We start from the raw sequence: 22604 nt of genomic DNA, 5'->3' as shown, positions 1-22604 counted from the left end.
CGATACCTTTCTGCATGGAATATAAACCTGTTGCTTCGGGTCCTATCCTCTGCTGCCAACTGGAACAGCTCCTTGCCCTCCTCCAAATGGCAGCCTTTCAAATATTTAAAGAGAGCCAGTTTGGTGTAGTGGTTAAGTGCACGGACTCTAATCTGGGAGAATCGGGTTTGATTCCCTGCTCCTCCACTTGCACCTGGCTGGATGACCTTGGGCAAGCCGTAGTTCTGATAAGAGCTGTTCTTGAAAAAGAGCAGTTTCTGTCAGAGCTCAGCTACCTCAGAGAGGGTGTCTGTGGTGGGGAGGGGAAGGGAAAGGAGTTTGTAAGCCGCTCTGAGACTCCCTTGAGTAGTGAAGGGCAGGATATAAATCCAATCTCTTCTTCTTCTTCTTCATGTCCCCCCTCAATCTCCTCTTTTCCAAAATAAACATTCCCAAGGCCCTCAGCCTCTCCTCGTAGGGCTCAGTCTCCAGACTGAGACTGTATAGATAATTTTTCCAGAAAGACTCCAGCTAACCCTGTCCTCTGTCCTCGTTCGCACAGGCAACAAGATCGACCTAGCAGACAAAAGAGAAGTCTCCCAGCAGAGAGCGGAGGAATTTTCCGAAGCCCAAGACATGTACTATCTGGAGACCTCGGCGAAAGAGTCAGATAACGTGGAAAAACTCTTCCTGGACTTGGCCTGCCGGCTGATCGGCGAAGCGAGGCGGAACACGCTTGTGGACAATGTGGAGTCCCCCTTGCCCGGCGAAGGGAAGAGCATCAGCTATTTGACTTGCTGTAATTTCAACTGATGGCCCGGAGCGCCACGGCTGTTCCTTTTATTCGCCAAGGTCCGGCTCGGCGGAGGGAATCCCGGACGTTGTCGTCTTGACCCAAACCTGACCGGTGGACGTTGCCGGGCGCTCGACCCTCGAAGCGTGGCAAGATGGCCCCTTCGCCTGCGGGGTCGGCATAGCAGAACACGACCTGAATATAAACTGGTCCCCCCCCTTTCTCCCTGTAACGCAGAGTCGAGTCGGTTAGGATTCAAAGGGATGCTAGGCGTCCAGTGGCTAAGATCGCGCCTCTCGGAAGGCAGTGAACAATGCAGGAAATCTCTCTTGCGGAACAGGTTTTGGATCTTCACAGTAAGGAAATGCACATTAACCATTCGGCTGCTGTCTTGGGCTGCCAGCTAAGCAAAGACCTGTATAGAAGGCCCCAAGGATTGGAGGGTTTTTTTTTAAGGACGCAACTCAGTGAAGTCCTTATGTGTTTCATTCCCCTCCCCTCCCAAAGTGTTAACATCTCCCGAATTCAGGCACTTTGCATCGATGCGGAATTTAAGAATAAGAAATGCTAGTGCTTTGGGAACCGATTAGAACAAAAAGCAGTGCTGTCTCGCTGTTTGTTTCCTGCTCAGTTGGGTCTGTTACTGCCTGCCTCTGTTCTATACAGAAGCTAGAAGTTTCTCACTTGTGTGCACTGATAGTCCACAGAACAAAAATCCCCCCCCCTCCCGAGTGCAAACAAATGCCCCGTATCCCTCTTCTGACAGGAGGCATTTTAGCTGGACAAATTGCGAGCACAGGAAGAGGAAGTTAGGAATCCTCAATAAACTGGGTGTAGTGGTTGGGTGTAATGGTTAAGTGCGCGGACTCTAATCTGGGAGAACCAGGTTTGATTCCCCACTCCTCCACTTGCAGCTGCTGGATGACCTTAGGCAAGCCATAGTTCTGTCAGAGCTGTTCTCTCAAGGGCAGTTCTCGAAAGAGCTCTCTCAGCCCCACCTACCTCATAGGGTGTCTGCTGTGGGGAGAGGAAAGGAAGGAGCTTGTAAGCCGCTCTGAGACTCCGAGTGAAGGGCAGGGTATAAATCCAATCTCCTCCTCCTCCTCTTCTTGGAGGCATTCTAAAGTTGGCAATTCGGCTCAGTATTTCTTTAATCTTCTGCCATATTTATATATAGGGGGTTCCATTCTTACCCTCTTCTTCCCCCTCTTTCTAGGAGGAGGCCTAATAAGTGTTTTTTAAACATGATTATTTCAGTAGCTAGCGAAAGAGAGCCCTGGGACCAGATTTGAAGGGGTGTAAATTTTGGAGATCGGTCCAGGACAGTCCCACGTCTCCATTAAGCACAGACCTTCCATGTTGGAGTGTGTGATACTGGAGACCCATTTAAGGGCCCTTGAGATTAAAGCTTGAAGATGATCGTACAGGAGTTTTAGGAGACAAAACAATTGATTCAGAGCAGAGCCACCTAAATATAGCAGCATCACTGAGCGGTGTTAACAGGATGGATAATGGGGCGTGTTTTTACATAGCAGCTTGCCCGGTGTTCGAAGAGCCGCTGGTCACAGAAATATTTTCTTGTCGGCAAGCGAGTGCACAACTTTGTAGGGTTTTCTAAGCTTAGGAGTAACACGGCAGCGCATGTTCAGAATTTCTTATGGCTCTTCATGCTGGCTGCGACGAGTTTGCAAAAGCTGGAGCTTTTTGAGGAGCTCTCTGAAGTTGCCCTTTTTTTTGTTGTTGACATGGCCTCCCCTGTAATCTAGTCGCTCGCAGGCTCCCGCGGTTGTACTTCCTCTGGTTTTCCTGCTGCTCTCTCTCGGGCTTGTGTGTGTGCGTGTGAACTTGTTGGCTTGGGCAGTTCCTTTTAATCTGAAACCTCCGAGTTGCAAGCCGTATGAGATGTGTCCTGATCCGATTCTGACACCTCCAGTGCCATGTGCATACAAGACTTTGGGTTTTACGCTCTTGCCATGAAAGGGGAATCGAAGAAGCAAAGAAGACCCGCTTCGTTTTCAAACATGGGCGTCGATTTGCTTTTCCTGAAAGGAAAGGCGGTTAACTTTGTCCAGTCACGGTGGAATTGCAATGGACTGTACTTTTAGTATTAATTTGCTGGTAATTCTGTATTTAGTATTAATTAGCTGGATATGTACAGGAGACGGGTGCAGGTCACTGGGAGATGAACTGGTGGGGCACTAGAGCGCGTCTGAACTAGCCCTCCTACCCAAGGGGGAGGGGGGATATGCAAAAGCATAGATGTGGGGCACCCACACAGATAGGCTCTTGTGCACCCGCCTTTCTCATGTTAATAGGGTGTGCACCGGGGAGACGTCTGGTGGGTCATGCCCGGTTACTGGCAAGCAATCCCTTTTTGGATTGGGGGGGGGGGTGAGCTGCTAAAAGTTTTAGCCTTTTTGAAAATAAATCTGATGTTTAAAAAAAAAAAGGCACACAAACGGGTCTTTCTTTTTTGCCGACAGTTTTCTGGATTTCAGAGTAACCCTAGTGATCTGTCAAGCAGGAACATCCCTCAATCATGGCCACGGCCTAGTGAAAGAGTCCTCTCCTCTTTCAGATCTTTCAGTCAACAGGTTTTGGCGGCCCTGCTTTGAGGCGACGGAAACGACCAATAGCCCAGCAGTGAGCAACGGTGTCGAGAAATCAGAATGGATCATCGAGAGGGACACGGAAAAGACGAGAGATGAAAGTCTTGTTAGGTTAAATCTAAAAACACCCCAGTTGCCTTGGAAGCACAGGTTTATGCAGTATCCCCCATCCTCCATGATTCCCGGTCAAGGGGATAATGCTGTTCAAACAAATTACAAAGACGACCTGATTCCAATGGTAACGAGAGAAAGAAATTTTACTTACAAAAATAGAGGCACATCTTACATGACATGTTCGTGTCGGTACATTTAACTTATTGTGAACAGATTAACTTCCAAAAAGGTTAACTTGCTACGGCTCCAAGACCAGGTAAGAGAGAGAAAAAGTGAGGTCCCCTATAAGGCGAAAAACAGAAGGCGAGCGACGGCCAAAGAGGCTCAGTGTCTAACCGATGAGAGGGTGGCGCCGACTGCCAAGTGAACCCGAGTGAGATTATTCTCTTAATTCTTTCCTTCCCCAGATCCTCTTGCATGCAGAGTTACAATATCCAACAAGTCTGTCCTGGCTCCTTCCTTCTCAGAACCCCCCCTGCTTTTAGCTACATGCTAAAGCAGCTTTCTTTTTAAAGGCAAAAGTTAGAGTCCTCGCGATACCAGAAACAAAAAGCTGGGGAGTTTAGAAGTTTTGTTTGGATTTGGTGTCGGGCAAGCTGCTTGTATCACCTTTGCCATGGTGATGAGCCCGTCCCTTGTGCTGTGCTTTTTTTTTGGGGGGGGGACTGGTTTCCCCTGCTCAATAACACATGCAGCGTTAGCACAGAACAAGTGGGGGACTTGCAAAGGAGACCCCCCCCCCCGATATATCCTTGCCGCTGTTCCCCATACCCAGAGTGCTCCGGTTCTGCCTCCCTGTCTGGTTCTCCCCCCCCCCCCATATCTTTTCCCCCTTCTTTCTCTTTCCCCTGATACCACACTTCTTACATTCCAGGTTCAGGCCACGGACCGTCAGGCTCCGTTTTGGGTTGCTATGCACTCCACCCTCAGATCGGTGGTTCTCGCCCCCCCCCCCAATATCTGTGCATGTGCAGACATTGCCTTTTTTACTTAATAGTTTTCAAACGTTTCATAAAACATGGGTCACTTCAGGCTTGCAGAAAGATGTACCCCAGTTCTGGGTGGCCCTCCCATTGTAGGTTTTTGGATTCGCACCCTGGGTCCACTCATTACTTTTACTATGGTGCTTAGGATTTGGGGTCATCCCGAGAAGGGGCAGCTGAAAACTGTCATTCCCAGGCCACACAAAATGTGACATGGGAGGTGGGGAAAAGATAAATTTACGAAGCATTATCTGGTCTAGGGTGAGGGGTCATTTCCTGCAGGAGCGCACAGGAGTGGAGCTCCGGTAGTAAAGAGCCCAGGGGACGGGCACATGCAACAAGCCCCGCCCCACCCCAGCAGCCCCGGGCCACAAGGAGCAAGAAGCAGCCCTCCTTTCCTTCTCTCCCTCTCTTTCTCTCCTTCCTTCTTTTTTCTGCAGATCATTCTGTGCGCCCCCCCCCCCATAGATAGCAATCCAAAACAGTCCAGTGGCAGCTTTAAGACCAAATTTTATTCAGGTACAAGCTCTCCCTCCTCTGTGAGGGCAGATCTGCATGTCTCCCCCCCCATAGCTTGCAATCCAAAACAGTCCAGTGGAGCCTGAGTGGTGGGTGTTGCCTTCTGACACACCTCCGGTGATGTCAGGGTTGTGTGGCATATGCAAATAAGTTATGCTAATGAGCTGCACCTCTTTTTCTAAGAAATGACCCCTGTCTAGGGTTAGACATTGGGGCTAACTGGAGCCTCCATACTTGGAAGCAGCGGATCTGTGAATGCTCATTGGTGAATGAAATGGCAAGGACCGGATTGTTGCCTAAGTGCTTGCTTGCAGGGGGCTGGCCACTGTGGAAAGCAGGATGCAGGACAAGACAGCTCTTCCGTCCGATGTCCCATGGTTCTTGAGGGAGCAGTTCCCAAACTTTTTGGTGTGATGACCAGTGTTCCCTCTAAGCTGAGTGTGAGCTATCTCACAGTTTTTAAGCCTCCGGCTCACACATTTTTGTCTTAGCTCAGGAAGGCTGGCTCCAGAGCAAACTAATTTGTGCAGTAGCCAAATTGCTCACTCACAGCTTTAATGCCAGTAGCTCATGAAAGTAGAATTTTTGCTCACACGACTCCACAGCTTAGAGGGAGCATTGATTGATGACCCACAAGTTCAAATGTACTTGGAAGGGTGACCCATTTTAGGACTGGCCCGAGGTCTTTTGGTGCCCTAAGCAAACTATGACCTTGGCGCCCATCTTGGCAATTCTTACACTATGAACCTTGTGGCCTGTTGAAATTGCTGAAATCAGGTTCTGCTTACACAGCCGGCAAACGGAAGAAGTCGATGGAAACGCATCTTCCAAGTATCTAGAATGGGCGTCTTTGCAAAGGCTGTTTGGACAATGTTATATGACTATGTGGACTCCTCCTATCAAGTTACACGGACTACATGGACTTAATGTCCTGTCTTCAAAGGAGGAAATATTGCATCTTAGGCCTTACTATAGTTACAGTATGCATCAATGTTGTTGTGACACCACCAACTTTATAATTGTTATATATTGTTTTGGCAATCTTTGATGATGTTTTCCAGGGGTCATTTCGGGGGGGGGGACGCAGTTCCCCCGGGTGAGGTGCAGGGGGGCGGGGCACATGATGAAGCCCCGCCCCCTGCTTCTGGCTGCCCCGCTTCCGGCCCTCATTCAGCCAGGAGGAAGCAGGAGAAGAGGGAGGGTAAGTTGCTTCCTCCCCGCCTCTCCCCACCCCTGCCTGCCTGGGGCCAGGGAGGGCCTTGGCGGGGCTTCCTCGCACTCCCGCTGGCCTTGCAGGTCCACCCCCGGGCCCCTGATGTCAGGGGGTGTGGCATATGCTAATGAGTTATGCTAATGAGTTCCCCTAGCTCTTTTTCTACGAAATGACCCCTGGTGTTTTCTACTAGTGGCATTTGTCTGTTTGGGAATCCCCAGGTGGTGGCCGGGGTTCTACTGCTATTACAACTGATCTCCAGGCGACAGAGATCAGTTCACCTGGAGAAAATAGCCACTGTGAAAGTTGGACTTGAAGGCATTATGCCCCAAACACGCCCCACCCCCCAAATCTCCAGGTATTCCCCAACCCGGAGTGTGCAACCCTGGTCCTGGCCCCCAGGTTGGTAAACCGTCTTCAGAAATATGGTCAGTGCTGAATATGCCGCTTAGAGAAGGGACTGGCTCTTAAAATCTTCCTCCTCTGGCGTCTCTGGCACAATAAAAGCAAACCTAACAGTACACACTGCACAAGCTGACCTTTTTTTTTTTTGCAGGAGCACAAAAGTCTGCTCAGTAAACATTCGGCCAGCCAGGAGAACCCCTTCAGGGGGCCCTGCATTGTATCAAACCGCCTGTTTGTTACCCAGCCCATCAGATGGCTCAATCAACAACGTATTGTTCCATGCGGTGGGTTTTTTCTCTCTCGCAGAGCCACGTTCCAGATGTTGCCTTTCATTTCCCACAGCTGCATGGCAAGGCCTGGAACACCCTCCTTTGATCGAACTCAGCATCTACAGTCGCGAATCAGCAGAAGCCGTATTCCCTCCGCCTTGGGCTTTTCAAAGACAAGGCAAACATTTTGTAGGGAAGTTCCTGATTTGCAATTCAAAAGTTCTTGGGGAGATCTGAGAAACTGCATACTCTACAGGCATTCTACAAGGAATGTTTTGTCTCCAAGGAAGAGGTTTTTACGGTAGCATTTGTATTTGTGGCTGTCCCCCAGGGCACACGGAGTGCTGGCTGGCAGTGGTTTCTGCCATGTTTTTCTTAAAATGCCATGACTGCAGAGAACACCTCCCTGTTGCGTGGATGTTTCAACTGCTCAAGTCACAAGATCTTTTAGAGAGGCAGTCAGGATCACACAGAAACATTTACCACCTTTCATGCATATGCTGGGCCTGTGTCCTTTCCGTTCAATTAGGAACAGAAGCAAAGAAGTTGTTTTGGCATTCTCTGCACTCTGGCCTGTAGCTAACATGGGGCCCATGAGGCCTGGCCCCCTGAGTGTTTCTTCTGGGCCCCCTCCCTCCCCGGCTGCCTCCAAAGTGCTCCAACTTACCACCTGCATTGTACTTTCATTTAATTAGCTGGTGGGCCCCCTGAGGCCCCCTCCCCCCAAATTCCCCAGCTATGGGGCTGTCTGCACTACTGAGAACACTGTCGGTGCTATGTATTAGTGGCCCTCGCAAACCTATACAGAAAAGGCCTACAAGCAGGGGTCATTTCCTAGAAAAAGAGGTGCGGGAGCTCATTTACACAACTTATTTGCGTATGCCACACCCCCTGACAAAGGGCAGGCGTGTTTAAAATAAGACGTGCAAACCCCCCCCTGCCCTGAGTCTCTCCGCAAAAGCAGAGAGGCTCAGGGGGAAAGGAGGGCATGTTTGCGCGCCTCCCCTTCCCCTCTCCAGCCAACCCGCCGCGGTGGGCTGGCTGGAGCAGGGAAGGGCAGGGAGGCAGACATGCCTGGCTTCCCTGCTCGATCTTCTCCGGGTGCCCCGCAGCTGCGGGGCACCTGGAGAAGATTGGTCAGGGAAGCCAGGGATTTAAATCTCCCCCGTCCCTGAGTCTGGGTGGGCCAGGAAAGGTGGTGGCGTCTGGGCTCCTTCCTGCCGAAGCACTGCTCCGGGGTGCTCCGGGAGCTCATTTACACAACTTATTTGCGTATGCCACACCCCCTGACAAAGGGCAGGCGTGTTTAAAATAAGGCGTGCAAATGAGTTAAACCCCCCCCTTCCCTGAGTCTCTCCGCAAAAGCAGAGAGGCTCAGGGGGAAAGGAGGGCATGTTTGCGCGCCTCCCCTTCCCCTCTCCAGCCAACCCGCCGCGGTGGGCTGGCTGGAGCAGGGAAGGGCAGGGAGGCAGACATGCCTGGCTTCCCTGCTCGATCTTCTCCTGGAGAAGATTGGTCAGGGAAGCCAGGGATTTAAATCTCCCCCGTCCCTGAGTCTGGGTGGGCCAGGAAAGGTGGTGGCGTCTGGGCTCCTTCCTGCCGAAGCACTGCTCCGGGGTGCTCCGGCAGGAAATGACCCCTGCCTACAAGAACAGATTTCATGTGGCATATGAGGGGAAGCACAAACATAAGAAAGCACAAACATAAGAAAGTTCCCTGCTGGATCTGACTAGTACAGCCTCTCTAGTCCAGAATCCTGTTTCATTCGGGGGCTACCTGTCTGTCCTGGAGGGCCAACATTCCGCTCAAGGCCTTCCCCTGACGTTGTCTCCTAGCACTGGCATCCATTACTGCCTCTGGCCATGGAAGTTCACTTTAGTCACCATACCTTGTTGCCACTGATGGACCTGTGGACTATCTAATCCCCCTTTGGAGTGATTGAGGCTCGTGGCAAACGACTACATCCACTGGCAGGGAATTCCACAATTCAAATTACTTGTTGAGTAAAGAAGTGCTTTCTTTTGTCCATTCTTAATTTATTGCCCATCACTTTTGTTGGGTGCCCCCGAGCGGTGGTGTTACGGGAGAGGGAGAAAAAGCTCTTTCTCTGTCCACTCTCTGAACCCAAGTGCATTTTATAAAGCTCTGTCAGGCCTCCCGCCGAAGCCATCTCTTCTCTGAACTGAAAAGTCCCAGATTCCTGTCTTAAGAAAGGTGTTCCAATCCCTTAATCATCTTGGTTGCCCTCTTCTGAAGTTTTTCCAGTTCTGCATTTTTTTAGAGAGGTGTCAACCAGAAACTGCACCACAGACTGGACTCTAATCTGGGAGAACCGGGTTTGATTCCCCACTCCTCCATATGCAGCTGCTGGCGTGACCTTGGGTAGTCACAAGTTGTTTCAGAGCTGTTCTCTCAAGGGCAGTTCTTGAAAGAGCTCTCTCAGCCCCACCTACCTCACAGGGTGTCTGTTGTGGGGAGGGGAAGGGAAAGGAGATGGTAAGCCGCTCTGAGACTCCTTCGGGTAGTGAAGGGCAGGGTGTAAAAAGCAAATCTTCCTTCCCTCCTTCAAAGAGATAATCAGTGCTATCTTCAATAAGGTGACTGGGACTTCTAGATGAATCATTTATTGGGACAGATGGTTAATATAGCAGAGTTTGCCTAGTCACAGAAGCGTGAGTGCAGTAAATAAATCTGCCAAGAAATATATTGGGGGGGGGGGAAGGTAAACTTACAATTATTCAAGTAGATCCAGTTCACATTCAGGTTGTGGTCAAAGAAAAGAGAAAGAAGCCTCATCTTAAGAGTACTTTCCCTTTCACAAATGGCCATCATGTGTGTGGGAGGATGAGGGCATTGTTTCTACAGGAGAGGGCCACAGAGACATGTGTCTCCATGGAAGGCCATGAGGAGGGAGTGAGACAGAGAGAGGAGGAGTCAGAGGGCAGCTCCCAGGTTAGAATCGTAGCGTTGGAAGGGATCTCCAGAGTCATCTAGTCCAACCCCCTGTACGATGCAGGAAATTCACAGATAACCTCCCTCTCCACACCCTCAGTGACCCCTGTTCCACACCCAGGTGACAAAAAAGAGAAAGAGAGGCATCCTGTTCAAGGAGATAACACCTGGACACATTTAAGAGTGATGTAGCACCCCCAGTGTCCTGGCATGCTGAGTCGCTCCCTCCAACATCATAAGAGATACAGCCCCCCCCCCTCTCACGCTAACTCGAGATTCAAACTAGGCTTCCTCATGGCAGTGGTAATCCCAGGCCCAGTTCCTTGGGAGGAAGCTCTAATGAATAGGAAGAAGCTGCATGGAAATATGTCTTCTGGAATCATTTATACCCTGGCCTGAGAATCAGCTCCTATCAGTCCAACAATTCCTTCCATAGTACCCCTCTGCACTGGACATGCAGGGCTGCTGCCCACTTGAGAGTTTTCATAGAATCACAGGGTTGGGAGGGGACAAAGAGGCCATCTCGTCCAACCCCCCTGCTCAATGCAGGATCAGCCTAGAGCATCCCTGACAAGTGTTCATCCTACTACTGCTTGAAGACTGACAGGGGGAGCTCACCACCTCCTGAGGCCGCCCATTCCACTGAACTGCTCTTACCCTAAAGAAACCCTAATGCCTTCCCACCCTTAATTTAAACCCATTCTTGTGAGTCCTCTCCTCTGCTGCCCACAGGAACAGCTCCCTGCCCTCCTCCTCTGAGTGACAGCCCTTCAGAGACTTCAAGAGAGCCATCATGTTTATTCTCAGCCTCTTCTCCAGACTGAACATACCCAAGTCCCTTTTCTCCATCATGGATGCCAGCCTCTGAAATGGGTTTCTAGAGGAGGCTTCAAGCAAGTTGCCAGCAGTGTTCCCTCTAAGCTGAGTTAGTGTGAGGTAGCTCACAGTTTTGTAGCCTTCGGCTCACACATTTTTATCTTGGCTCAGGAAGGATCGCTCCAGAGCAAACTAATTTATGCGGCAGCCAAATTGCTCGCTCACAACTTTAATACCAGTAAGCTCATAAAGTAGAATTTTTGCTCACAAGACTCCACAGCTTAGAGGGAACATAGGTTGTTAGGCTACTTTAGGAGGTCCTTCGGCAGATGGCTTGGATTTTGTTTATAGTTGTCAAGGGCTTTTGTGGCGGAAAGGCAATTTCTTATGTTTTATACCATTTGGTGCAGGTCTGGTTTTCAGTGGTATATATTGTAAGGAGAGGGGTTATAGCTCAGTGGCAGAGCCTCTGCTTGGCATGCAGAAGGTCCCAGGTTCAATCCCCGGCATCTCCAGTTAAAAAGGACCAGGCAGGAGGGGATGTGATAGGCCTCTGCCTGAGACCTTGGAGAGCCATGGAGAGGGGCCATGGCTCAGTGGCAGAGCATCTACCTGGCATGCAGAAGGACCCAGGTTCAATCCCTGGCATCTCCAGTTCAAAGGACCAGGCAGTAGGGGATGGGAAAGACCTCAGACCCTGGGGAGCCACTGCCAGTCTACAGTACTGAATTTGATGGGGCGGGGCCCTGACTCAGTGGAAGAGCCTCTTTGCATGCAGAAGGACCCAGGTTCAACCCCCGGAATCTCCAGTTAAAAAGCACCAGGCAGCAGGTGATGGGCAAGACCTCCGCCTGAGGCCCTGGAGAGCCGCTGCCAGTCTGACTAGACAATACTGAGCTTGATGGACCAAGGGTCTGATTCAGTATAAGGCAGCTTCCATGTGTTCACCCTCTGAGCTATTTAGAAGAAAGGGGATCGGTAGCTTTAAATCATTAAAAAATAAGACATTTGAGAGCGTGCGCCTTTGCGATGGGGCAGAGTTGCTTTTGGCAACGTTACGGCACATGGGTGTGTAAATTAGTGGCTCTGGGAGGTGTCCCTAGAGTGAAATCTGGTTTGTGTAATTGTTTGCGAGCAGGGCAACGGATCACTAAAGCAGTTCCGGGGCTGAGGATGTGGCCCAGCGATGTCTAAATGACAGCTGTTAATCATGTCCCACGTGTGAAGGAAAATTTTTATTTCTTTTTTGAATAGAAAGCAATCATTTTAATACTCTGTGAGAACGGGGGACGGCGTAGCTACAGGTTGCTTATGCCGCACCCTGCCCAAGGCTTTCCAAGTAGATGTAATTCCTTGCTTAAAAATGCCACGAGGACCGCGAAAAATATAGCAGGTGTGCAGATTCGGGGGGGGGGGAGAAGTGTGTTGTGTTTTTTAAAAAAGTAGTCCTTTCCCACCACACAATTGCTTTGGACCTATCAAAAATGGCTCCAGCTGGGCCTGAAAAGGGCACGCTTCAGAAGGAAACTTACGTTTGAGGGAGGGGGTTCCACAGAGTGGCTTCCGTGATGAGGGAGCTGGCTGTTGTCGCCAAACAGTTCAGGAGACCAGTTCACTGTGTTAGGTGTGGAACAAGTTGCGGAAGACAGGTTTGACCTGCAGAATCCAGGGGTTGCCACTGTTACCTGCTCGGGATCAGCCACATCTTCATTAGCCTCTGTCGGCTGCTGGCTTTTAGGAGAGAACTCTGTTCTTGCCAACCCAGTGGTACCTCTTCGAATCTCCCATCTTGTTTGCCTGTCCGAAAAAGGAGTCTTTTCTGTGATATCCCAGCTCCTCCTCAACCCAAACGTTTTCTGATTCTGGAAAGGAAGTGGCTGCCTCCATTTTTTTTCAGACGGAGGAATCCATTCCGCGCCATCGCTTTCAGACAGCTCCTGGGCTGGGCTACTGTTGATAAACAAACCCCGAGTCGCTGACGTATCCCTAGCGGCAGAGCTCACGTCGCTTGACCTTGTGGACTTCAGGAACCTGCTGACGAGCTGTTTTGCCAAGGGGCCTTTGAAGGCAGGCCTGGGTCTCTTCCATTTGGCATCGATCCAAGGCAACTCCTTCGGTGGCCATTGGCTGAGAACAGATTCCTTCCCCTGAGGGAGCCTTGCCTGTTGACACGGTCGCACACGAGGAGTGGACTGGGAAGACGGCACAAAGTCTTGCGAGCTCGAAGGGCTGCATTCCAACTCGAGTGCCGAACCGGCAACCGGGGCGCTTGCTTTCGGGTCAGAAGCCGCAAACAATCCGAGTATGGATAACCCACTCTGAGAGGTATCCCAGCTAGCCTCCTCCGACTCACTTGGCTGGCATCCGGAGGCTGTGGACTTTGCGGTCAACGCGCCCCCCTGTGCTGAGGCAGCCTGGCCCGTGCTTAATGTCCCTGTGACTACTTCTGCCCCTGCGGTGCTAGCATCAAAGAGATCGGCTGAGGCGTTGTAACTCCCCTGGGTACAGATGGAAGAGTCCCGTGGCGAACTGCTGATCTCACCCTCTTTACAGTGATTTCCGTGCATTTCTGGGAGTGGCTGCCCTTCACAAACGTTGTCCAGTCTTTCACATACTCCTTGTTTTGGCTCACAGTGAGACCTTTCTTCCTTTCTCCAGCCAGCTGCATTGTCCTCACGCTTACGATCTAAGCGGGCAGGACTGTTGAGGCAGCTCCTGGCAGCCTTTAGAGAGGCAGGGGCACAGTGATTCTCGTGACCAGTGACATCTCGGTCAACCCCTTCCTTGGGTGACGGGCAACTTCCCTTTAAACCAGAAGGCTGAATTCCAACTGGAGAGAGCCAAGGTAAGAGGAGCCGATGATGGTCGGACAGACGCTCCCACTCGTCCCTTCCTTGAGTAGACAAAGTCCTGAAAGAGGCCTCCGGTTGATACTCTTTGCCACTACGGGACAGCTGGCTAAACCGGTGACAAGAGAGAACAGGTTCTTTGGACAGATCCACCTTCTCAGCCACCTCCTGCAGCTTCTCATGCGCTTGGCCAGGTGTGGATGTTGCAGCTAGCTGAGGGGGTGTCTGGTTAACACATCCGTGGGTTTCACCAGCCCCTTTGCTTGGGAAGTACTCCCAGGCTCTCGTCTCTGTTGGCGACTCCGTGGCGTTGCCGCTCTCAATTCTGGCAATGAATTCATTTAGGCTTTCAGAAGAGGGCAGTTCGTCCCAAAGCCATGGCTCGCCCTGAGAGCTTCTGCCATCTCTAGAATGGCCGGCACATGAGACGAGTGGACAACAAGGACCACCTTGCAAAGGGTTGTGTGGTCTTTCCAGACCATGACTATGCTGGATGATAATTTTGCCAGGAGAGTCTTCCTTCCCGGTTTGTAATGGATTCTGCACTGCTCTGTAGTCATCTCTTTCGGCGGAGCGGCTCCGTGCCTCCTTTTCTACAAAGATGCCGTTATGCCAAGTAGGACACAAACAAAATTTATCACCTCCCTGTACGTTCCTCTCATTTACAGCCTGGTTATCGTCCTGGGAGCTGTCGATAGATTGGTTGCGGCGCTGCAGAGAAACAGGACTGTTGTCCCGTTTCTGCTCATCGCGGGCAGTTCTCCTCGAATCTAAAGCGGCAAGATCCGCAGCCGTTCCTCCAGAAACGGATGAGGAAGTCAGTCCAAACGACTGGGCCCAGAGGCCTGAAAGACCCTGTGCCTGAGAGGAGGGAACCACGTCCCCGTCCCCAGAGCCACGCAAGCTGCTAAGTTCACTGCTTGGCTGACTGAGTGCTGCAAAGAGGCCACCAGGAGACCATCCGCCCCCGTGGCTGCCTTTGGAACCAGAAGAGCATTGCTGCTGACGGAGGTAACGGAGAACGGTGCAGCCCACGAGCCCGGGATTCGGGGCAAACATCTGACAGGCTGTGAGAGCTTCCGGTCCATGGCCGACTTCAGAGTTGCTCTGCAAGCGGCCGGCACCATCTTGCTTTGCGGAATCCTGCAAGAAAACAAATTGTATCCCTCAAATACCAACTCTGCACACAGACACAAATTCCATTCTGTGCCCTAAAATTTAGAATGCACCCAATTATGGTTTATACAAGACTTTTGATCAGTGTGCTCAGTGCATATGCTTCATTCCTGAGCTTGGTATTTCTTCTTCTTTTTTTAAAGAATGGGAAGAGCTGGGCGGAAAGTTTTAAATCAATCAGGGCAGTTGGCATGTAGATGCAGACGGCCGTGGTTTCCACATACCCCTGGTATCGTGTTTGTTTATTAACAAGATTTTTACCCTCCTTTCTGCCTTCATGGGGGATAAAAATTGGGGCCAAGGCTGATGGTGCAAAATCATGTAAAATATATATTTTATTACTCAGATCAATTTCTAAAAAAATCCCTGTTGGCAAAATTTATTTATTTATTTTATTCAATTTATACCCTGCCCTCCCCGCGATGCAGGCTCAGTGTAGGGATTCTTGGGAAGTTTTGGAAATTGATCTGAGTAATAAAATAAAATATATATTTTACCGGATTTTGCACCATCGGCCTCGGCCCCAATTCTTAATCTCCCTGCGACTGGCGTGGCTCTTTATTTTCTTGTGCTTTCACGGGGGCCACCACGGCGGCGAACGAATTAAAAATCTCATCTGAAAAGCCATGGGAAACCAACATCATTAAATGCATCATTAAAAACAGAGCTTGCAAGAAGTACAAAAGAGAAAAGCCAACAGTTAAAACATTAACACATGTGATTAACACATGGAATTCACTGCCACAGGAGGTGGCAGTGGCTACAAGCATGGACGGCTTCAAGAGGGAATTAGATAAGCATCTGGAGCAGAGGTCCATCAGTGGCTATTAGCCACAAGGTATAGATAGGAACTCACAGGCTGGGGCAAGACTAGGATTACAGAAGTTGTGAAACAATGCAAACAGGAAACTGTCTAAGGTTATCACATACCATAAACGAGACATGAAGTTTGATTGCTTGCGATAAGGCAGTGGGACAAGACCCGTTTGGCATCAACATTCCGATTATTCCTTGGTGATAGCTACAAAACCTCCACTATGAAATGACTGACTGTGCCACCACGTTGGCCACTAAGATGGTGTTAAGAGAGCCAGCGTGGTGTAGTGGTCACAGTAGTACCTGGGAGAGGCTGGTTCAAATGGACGGGCAGTAGATTCAAAACGGGCAAGCGGAAATACTTCTGTACACAGAGAGTGGTTAAAATATGGACTTCTCTGCCAGAGGATGTAGCGATGGCCACAGGCAGAGACGGCTTTGAAAGAAGAAGCAGAAGAGGAGGAGGAGATTGGATTTATACCCCGCCCTTCACTACCCAAAGGTGTCTCAGAGCGGCTTACAAACTCCTTTCCCTTCCCCTCCCCACAACAGACACCCTGTGAGGTAAAAGAAGAGGAGGAGGAGATTGGATTTATACCCCGCCCTTCACTACCCAAGGGAGTCTCAGAGCGGCTCACAAACTCCTTTCCTTTCCCCTCCCCACAACAGACACCCTGTGAGGTAGGTGGGGCTAAGAGAGCTCTGACAGAAACTGCTGTTTTTCAAGGACAGCTCTGAAAGACCTTATGACTGGCCCAAGGTCATCCAGCCAGGTGCAAGTGGAGGAGTGGGGAATCAATCCCGGTTCTCCCAGATTAGAGTCTGTGCTCTTAACCACTACACCAAACTTGAACTAGGGAACTAGACAGATTTGTGGATGAGAGGTCTATCAGTGGCCACTAGGCATGGTGATTAAGGGGAGCCTCCACATTCAGAGGCATGGATCCTCTGAACCCCAGAGCCTGAGGTGACATCAGGGGAAGGCCTTGGCCTCTATGCTCTGTGCGTTGTCCCTCCGGTGCCACTGGTCTGACCCCGGCATGGCTCTGTTCTTACGTCCCTAAGTCCCCTCGCTGCCATGAAGCTGCCATGTCCGCAGCCACACCTCCCTCACAGGGTTCTTCTGAGAAGAAAGTGGGGGGAGGGAGAACCGAGTACGCCACCTTAAGCTCTCGAAGAAGGACTGAGATCAAAATGCACTCGATAGGCAGGCGGAAGGGAATCGTGAGTTTGGGCTGCACCACCTTGGATGGAAGAGGGGAGGCGGCAGGAGCTGATATGACGGAATGCTCTTCTGAACAACAAAAAGTTCCATCCATTGGAGAGTCCAGATGACCAGAAGGGTCCTGGCCTCATTTCTGCCCAACATGCAGATTTTCTGCATTCAGGGAAAGTTTCTTTATACCCTCATCAGCTGTGATGAGGCTCAGATACAGGCTCACCGCTTTAGCGATCGCTCTGCCCTAGTTCTCGTCTCCTAGAACCGAGGGCTGCAAAACAGGAATCCCGGTGAAGAGCATCGGTTTTTCCAGAGGCAGCCTCATTTTCATCGGAAGGGCCGACCCTGCTCATTAGAATTCCTCCCATGCAGGGTGTCTGGAGGCAGATGCTCAAACTCCCCGGATATCTTTCGGCACTGGCAACAGCGCACAGCTGGGAGGACGTATAATCTACCCCCTCCCAATCAACAATGGGCTGGAAATGAAAAATAAAAATCAACGGCCTAGAGAGGGGCTTTTTAAAAATTGCAGCGATGTGCTTTTTGTGCCTCTCCTGGGAACGGTGGCTTTGATCGGACGGGAGGGGGAAATAGATAAAATTGCCTAGAGGAGCTGCTGTTGGTGGCACAAAATTACTTTTTGACTGCTGGAACTGGAGGTTGTGTAGCTGTCCCCGGGGAATGTCAAAAGGTCAAAAACCCGCTGACATCTTGGACTTGGAGAAATTCAAACGGGATTCCCAGCAGCTTGCCTGCCTGTTCCTTCTTTTGGACAAAGGTCTTTGAAATGTGCTTTATTAAGCACTAGCAACTTCCCACCATCAATCATCCCCACCAATGGGAGGGGCAGAATGGCATCCTGCAATGTAATTTCTGGCTGTGTAACCGCAAGTGACATCAACGGGGTGTGGGATGCTCTAGGATTCACCCAAAACTCTGTCGTCTATCATCAAGTTTTGGGTGAATCCTAAAGTTTCTCGTGACACACAGAATCACAGAGTTGGAAGGGGCCATACAGCCCATCTAGTCCAGCCTAGAGCATCCCTGACAAGTGTTTGTCCAGGTGCTGCTTAAAGTGACATCACTTCTGGTTACTGATATTGCAGAATCTGTCCAGTCACACAGGACTCTTCATCAAGCTGACCTGGCAACGGGGGTAGGAGTTCTGTGTAACCTGAAGACGTGCACAACCCATGAACAAAAGCTGTGCCCAACTACAGGATGTTATTCTGTCTTGTAGTTGAGCTCTGCATGCACAGGGACCGATGTGACGAGAAGAAAAAGTTACCTTCACTCCAAAGATAAATTTCTTCCCAATGAAACAGGTTTCAACGGCCTGAATGACCACACTGGGTGATGCTTCCCTGGCCGCTTCTCCCGCTTCCGGGTTCAAGTCCTCAATGTACCTTTCAGATGACAAAACAGAAACGTGACACTGAAAATCAGCTGATAACGACAAAGCTCTTTAGTGGAGACTCCAACTGAAGTTCAGGCACAAACGCTTCGATTACTGTGCTTCATGTGCTGGAATGAGCCCCAAAGGGACCTTGGTGAACGCACTTCAGTTCCAACACCTGGAATGAATGACATGATTGCAGTCTTCAAATATCTGAAGGGCTGCCATGTAGAAGATGGAGCAGATCTATTATCTCTTGCTCCGAGTTGCAAGACTAGATCTAATGGGTGGGAATTACAAGGGAGTCGATACCGGCTAAATATCAGGAGAAACTTCCTAAGTGTAAGAGAGGTTGAGCAGTGGAACAGTCTGCCTCGGGAGGTGGTGGATGCTCCTTCACTGGATGTTTTCAAGCGGAGGCTGGACGACCATCTTTCGGGTATGTTGTAGGGCTATCTTTCGGCTGTGCTCCTGCAGAGTGCAGGGGGTTGGACTAGATGACTTGCAACATCCCTTCCAACTCTAACATTCTATGATTCTATGATTCCGATCTGAATGCATTTTATGCATCAAAGTGTGGCTTGCAGTCACCTGCCTCCTGATTCCAGAAAAGCACAACCTCTGTTTTTTTCAGGAATCTGCGTCCTTAGCACTGCAAAAATTGCAAAAGACTCCAACATTTATTAAACAACAACAACAATAACACATAGCACTTGTAAATCTCCCAAGAGCTTTCAAAAGGTGCTAATCTGTGCTACAGGGGCCACTAAAATCATTACTGCAATTGATCCATGTCATCGTATATCTAGAATTTTGCACAGCACAACACTGGGAGGCAACCTGCATTGTGTTGTGCCTGCAGTGACAAATTCCCTGATGCTCATTGGCTGAGCTGACGTGAAGGCCCAGAACATTCTGACAGCTCGTGCAACAAAGCTGTCAACAACAAACGTTTGCAGTCCAGATTGTGTGAGAAAGGACAATTGTCAGTCTGGTTGGGATTAAGCTTTACAAAAATGCCCTCTACAGTCCAAGTTCTGTGAGCGGCTTTGAATGTGTAAGGTTCCCAGGTTAACTCCCTGGTCAAAAGTGGATCACATGTACTTGTGGGGCTAGTAAAGATTGCAGGGAAAAATCTTGGGAGAGCTGCTGCCAGTTAAAAACAGACAATTCTGAGCTAGATGGTCCAAAGCTGGGGGGGGGGGGGGGGCTATAGGCTTGCAAGGGAAGAGGATTCCTGTGCCTTTCTGAATGACACACAGAGAAAAATCCTACAGCCTGCTGCCATTAGCATTGGGACCTGTCTATCTTAAGAAGGCAGAGAAAGTGAAGAGGCAGCAAGATGGGACAGCAAAAAGGAAATACTTCTTTACACAGAGAATGATTAAAATGTGGAATTCACTGCCAGAGGATGTAGCAGTGGCCACAGGAATATACAGTTTTAAAAAGGGGTCAGAAAGATTCATGGAGGATAGGTCTATCAGTGGCTACCAGCCATTGTAACTACAGGAAGACTCCGTATACAGAGGTACTAAAAACCTCTGAATCCCAGTGCCAAGAAGCAATGTCAGGGGAAAGGCCTTGCCCTCTCGGCCCTGTTTGCTGGCATTCCAGAGGAACTGGCTGGCCACTGTGTGAGACAGGATGCTGGACTGGATGGACCATTTGTCTGATCCAGCAGGGCTCTTCTTCTGTTCTTATCAGGGGAAGTCCTCAACCTCCATGCCCTGTTGTTGGCCTTCCAGAGCAACTGGTTGGCCACTGTCTGAGACAGGAGGCTGGACGAGATGGATCACTAGTCTGATCCAGCAGGGCTCTTCTTAGGTTCTTATCAGGGGAAGGCCTTGGCCTCCATGCCCTGTTGTTGGCCCTCCAGAGGAACTGGTGGGCCACTGTGTGAGACAGGAGGCTGGACTGGATGGACCATTTGTCTGATCCAGCAGGGCGCTTCTTATGTTCTTATTTCACGTACCACCAATCAACAAATCCTTTGGCTGCAAGGCATGCTCAGCAAATGGGGAGCTCTGAGTCCAGGTTTAATTATTTCTCACGGTCACTCACTGAATCCAGCATTCGAATCCCAGATGCCCAGCAGTGTTGCAGCTTAGAATATACTGGCCTGGTAAAAGGTCCACAGTATTTTTTTTAATAGCAGCACAAATCTGATTGCCCTTATTAACACATACCAGCTTGGTAACCAGGCAGCTAGCTGAACAACAAATGTTTTAGAGATATAATTAAATCACGCACAGGCTGGGAGGCATTGGGGGAAGGCGGCTCGATCGTGAGGACAGAAGCGTCGCATTCTTTTACCTCTGCAGACTCTCTGCTGTGACTCCAAAGAAAGCTTCCAGGCAGCTGCCAAAGACAGTCACCAGGAACACCCTGTGAGCGTCAGCAACTTCGAGTGAGAGCCGATACCTATAGTTTGCATCTCTGGCCTCGCCTGAGCGGCCACATTTCAAGCAGCTGTACCTGGGAGGAGAAGATAAGACAGAACGGATCTAATGCCTGAGTGCCTCGTGAACACATATATTGGTTAGGCAGCAAAATTCTTTATGAAATCATCCATCAGCTTCATAGGAAAGCAAATGAAAGCCCCAGTCAGAAAGAAACAAAATAATCTCTTTATGTTGAATATGGACATGGGAGAGCTGAGTTCAGATCTCAGGGCAACTTTGGAATACTAGGGTGAAAACAGATGGGGCACAGGAGATCCGTGGGCCAAATCAAGGGTGAGGGTATGATTTGGAAGAGGAAGGTTTGATTTGTGTTTGTGCTCTGCTAATGCTCAGAGGTTAACCTAGAATGGGAGGGGGCTGTGGTAGAGCATCTGCTTGGCCTGCAGAAGGCCCCAAGTTCAATTCCTGGCATCTCCAGTTATTTATTTATCGTACGGCAGAGTAACACACGGGAAGCATATAATGATATAAAATATGTAACCAAGTTGATACAATAGGTATGCAGACTGATTGGGCAACCCCCCTAAATATTAACATCTAAATTTTCAGTCCACTCAGTCGCACCTGGGGAGAGTTCAGACAGTTCCATCACATCTCCCTGGAAAGCACGATGTTCACATTCCGATGACAGATGGAAAATGGTTTGGCAGGCTGCACCACGATCGCATTCGGGTCCTGGCATTTTGCGCCATTTAAACAGGGGTGAAATCCTAGCTCTTCCCTTCGTGGTGCACCCTGGATAACGCTAAAGAGCTAGAACTTTTGGCTGTCAGACAATCATAGGATCTCCTGGCTACACTACACACATAGAAAAAAATCAACCAATCTCCAATTTTTTAAAAAAAGAATCAGGTAATAGGTGACGTGAAAGACCTTTATCTGCTTGTGACCAGTGTTCCCTCTAAGCTGAGTTAGTGTCCGCTAGCTCACAGGGGTTTTTTTTGCATTAGCTCAGGAAGGATGGCTCCAGAGCAAAGTAATTTAGGCAGCAGCCCAATTGCTCGCTCACAACTTTAATGCTAGTAGCTCACAAAGTGGAATTTTCACTCACAGGACTCCACAGCTTAGAGGGAACCCTTTAGAGCCGCTGCCCATCTGAGCAGACAATCCTGACCTTGATGGACTAAAGGTTTGAATCAGTATAAGGCAGCTTCATGTGCTCGATAGGATTACTAGGCTGGCAAAAGGCTGTAGATCAAATTTCTACAGCTAGCTTTTGGTCTGACTGAGTGGGGAGGAGAGCAACTGTTATATTAAGGAGGAGTAACTGACAATGCCACTGATCTGCATGGCCCAGGTCAGCCAGATCACATCAGACCTTGGAAGCTAAGCAGGGCCGGCCCAGGTGAGTACCTGGATGGGAGACCACCAAGGAAGTCCAGGGTCGCTACACGGAGGCAGGCAGTGGTGAAACCCCTCTGTTCATCTCTTGCCTTGAAAACCCTGCGAAGTCGCCATAAGTCAGCTGCGGCTTGGTGACGCTTTCCACCACCAACCAAGAAAGGCTCTCCTGAAGGTAGGCAGAAATGCCAAGCCATCAGTGCATTCCCCAGGAACCCTCTGGAGCCGGGACACGGGCATTGTTCCACCAGGCCGATGGGGTGGTGGTGGTGTCAGTGCTTAAAAAGAAGAGGAAGTCCTTTGTGTGGGGATTTGGAGAGTCTGAGGAATGTCAGACTTTGGCCCTGCCTGCTTTTCCATTTGCACAAGGAGGGACACCTTTTAAAAAAAATGCCTATGCTAATTTGCTGCTCACCCTCGCGTACCTATACGTTTGGACGGGTAACTTCCATTTCGATGTCTCTAAAGAAGTGTGCGTACCCATGAAAGCGTATACCTTGAATGAAACTTTGTTGGTCTTAAAGGACTCGAACTTTGTTCTGCTGCTTCAGAAGGACTCGAACTTTGTTCTTCTGCTTCAGACCAACACGGCTACCCCACCTGAATCTACAGACATACACCACCTTGTCTGGATTGCTTTGCTTAATGTGAATAATATCGGCAACAATGAAGAAGAAGAGGAGATTGGATTTA

General features: G+C 49.8%; 2 protein-coding genes across 2 annotated transcripts in view; one reads left to right on the top strand and one right to left on the bottom strand.

Annotated features, from left to right (window-relative positions):
- RAB30 (RAB30, member RAS oncogene family) overlaps positions 1 to 1668 on the top strand; it is a 25711-nt gene extending 24043 nt beyond the window's left edge. The window contains exon 4 of the mRNA XM_015415014.1: positions 542 to 1668. Within this exon, the coding sequence (XP_015270500.1) occupies positions 542 to 792 (251 nt within the window). The 3' untranslated portion in view covers positions 793 to 1668. The remainder of the gene's footprint in view (positions 1 to 541) is intronic.
- Positions 1669 to 7698: 6030 nt separating this feature from the next.
- On the bottom strand, positions 7699 to 20583 carry LOC107113662 (DNA damage-induced apoptosis suppressor protein-like; the record flags this gene model as incomplete). The annotated part of the gene is made up of 4 exons (XM_015415013.1): positions 7699 to 7718; positions 13006 to 14644; positions 18001 to 18118; positions 20422 to 20583. Coding segments are annotated over 4 exons (1939 nt in total), but the record flags the coding sequence as incomplete, so codon positions are not given.
- Between the last annotated feature and the right edge of the window lie 2021 nt (positions 20584 to 22604).

Source organism: Gekko japonicus, unplaced genomic scaffold, assembly GCF_001447785.1.
Source record: "Gekko japonicus isolate JY-2015 unplaced genomic scaffold, Gekko_japonicus_V1.1 scaffold5448, whole genome shotgun sequence".
Lineage (NCBI taxonomy): Eukaryota > Metazoa > Chordata > Lepidosauria > Squamata > Gekkonidae > Gekko > Gekko japonicus.
Note: the sequence above shows the minus strand (reverse complement) of the source record. Positions and strands in the feature narration are given on the sequence as shown.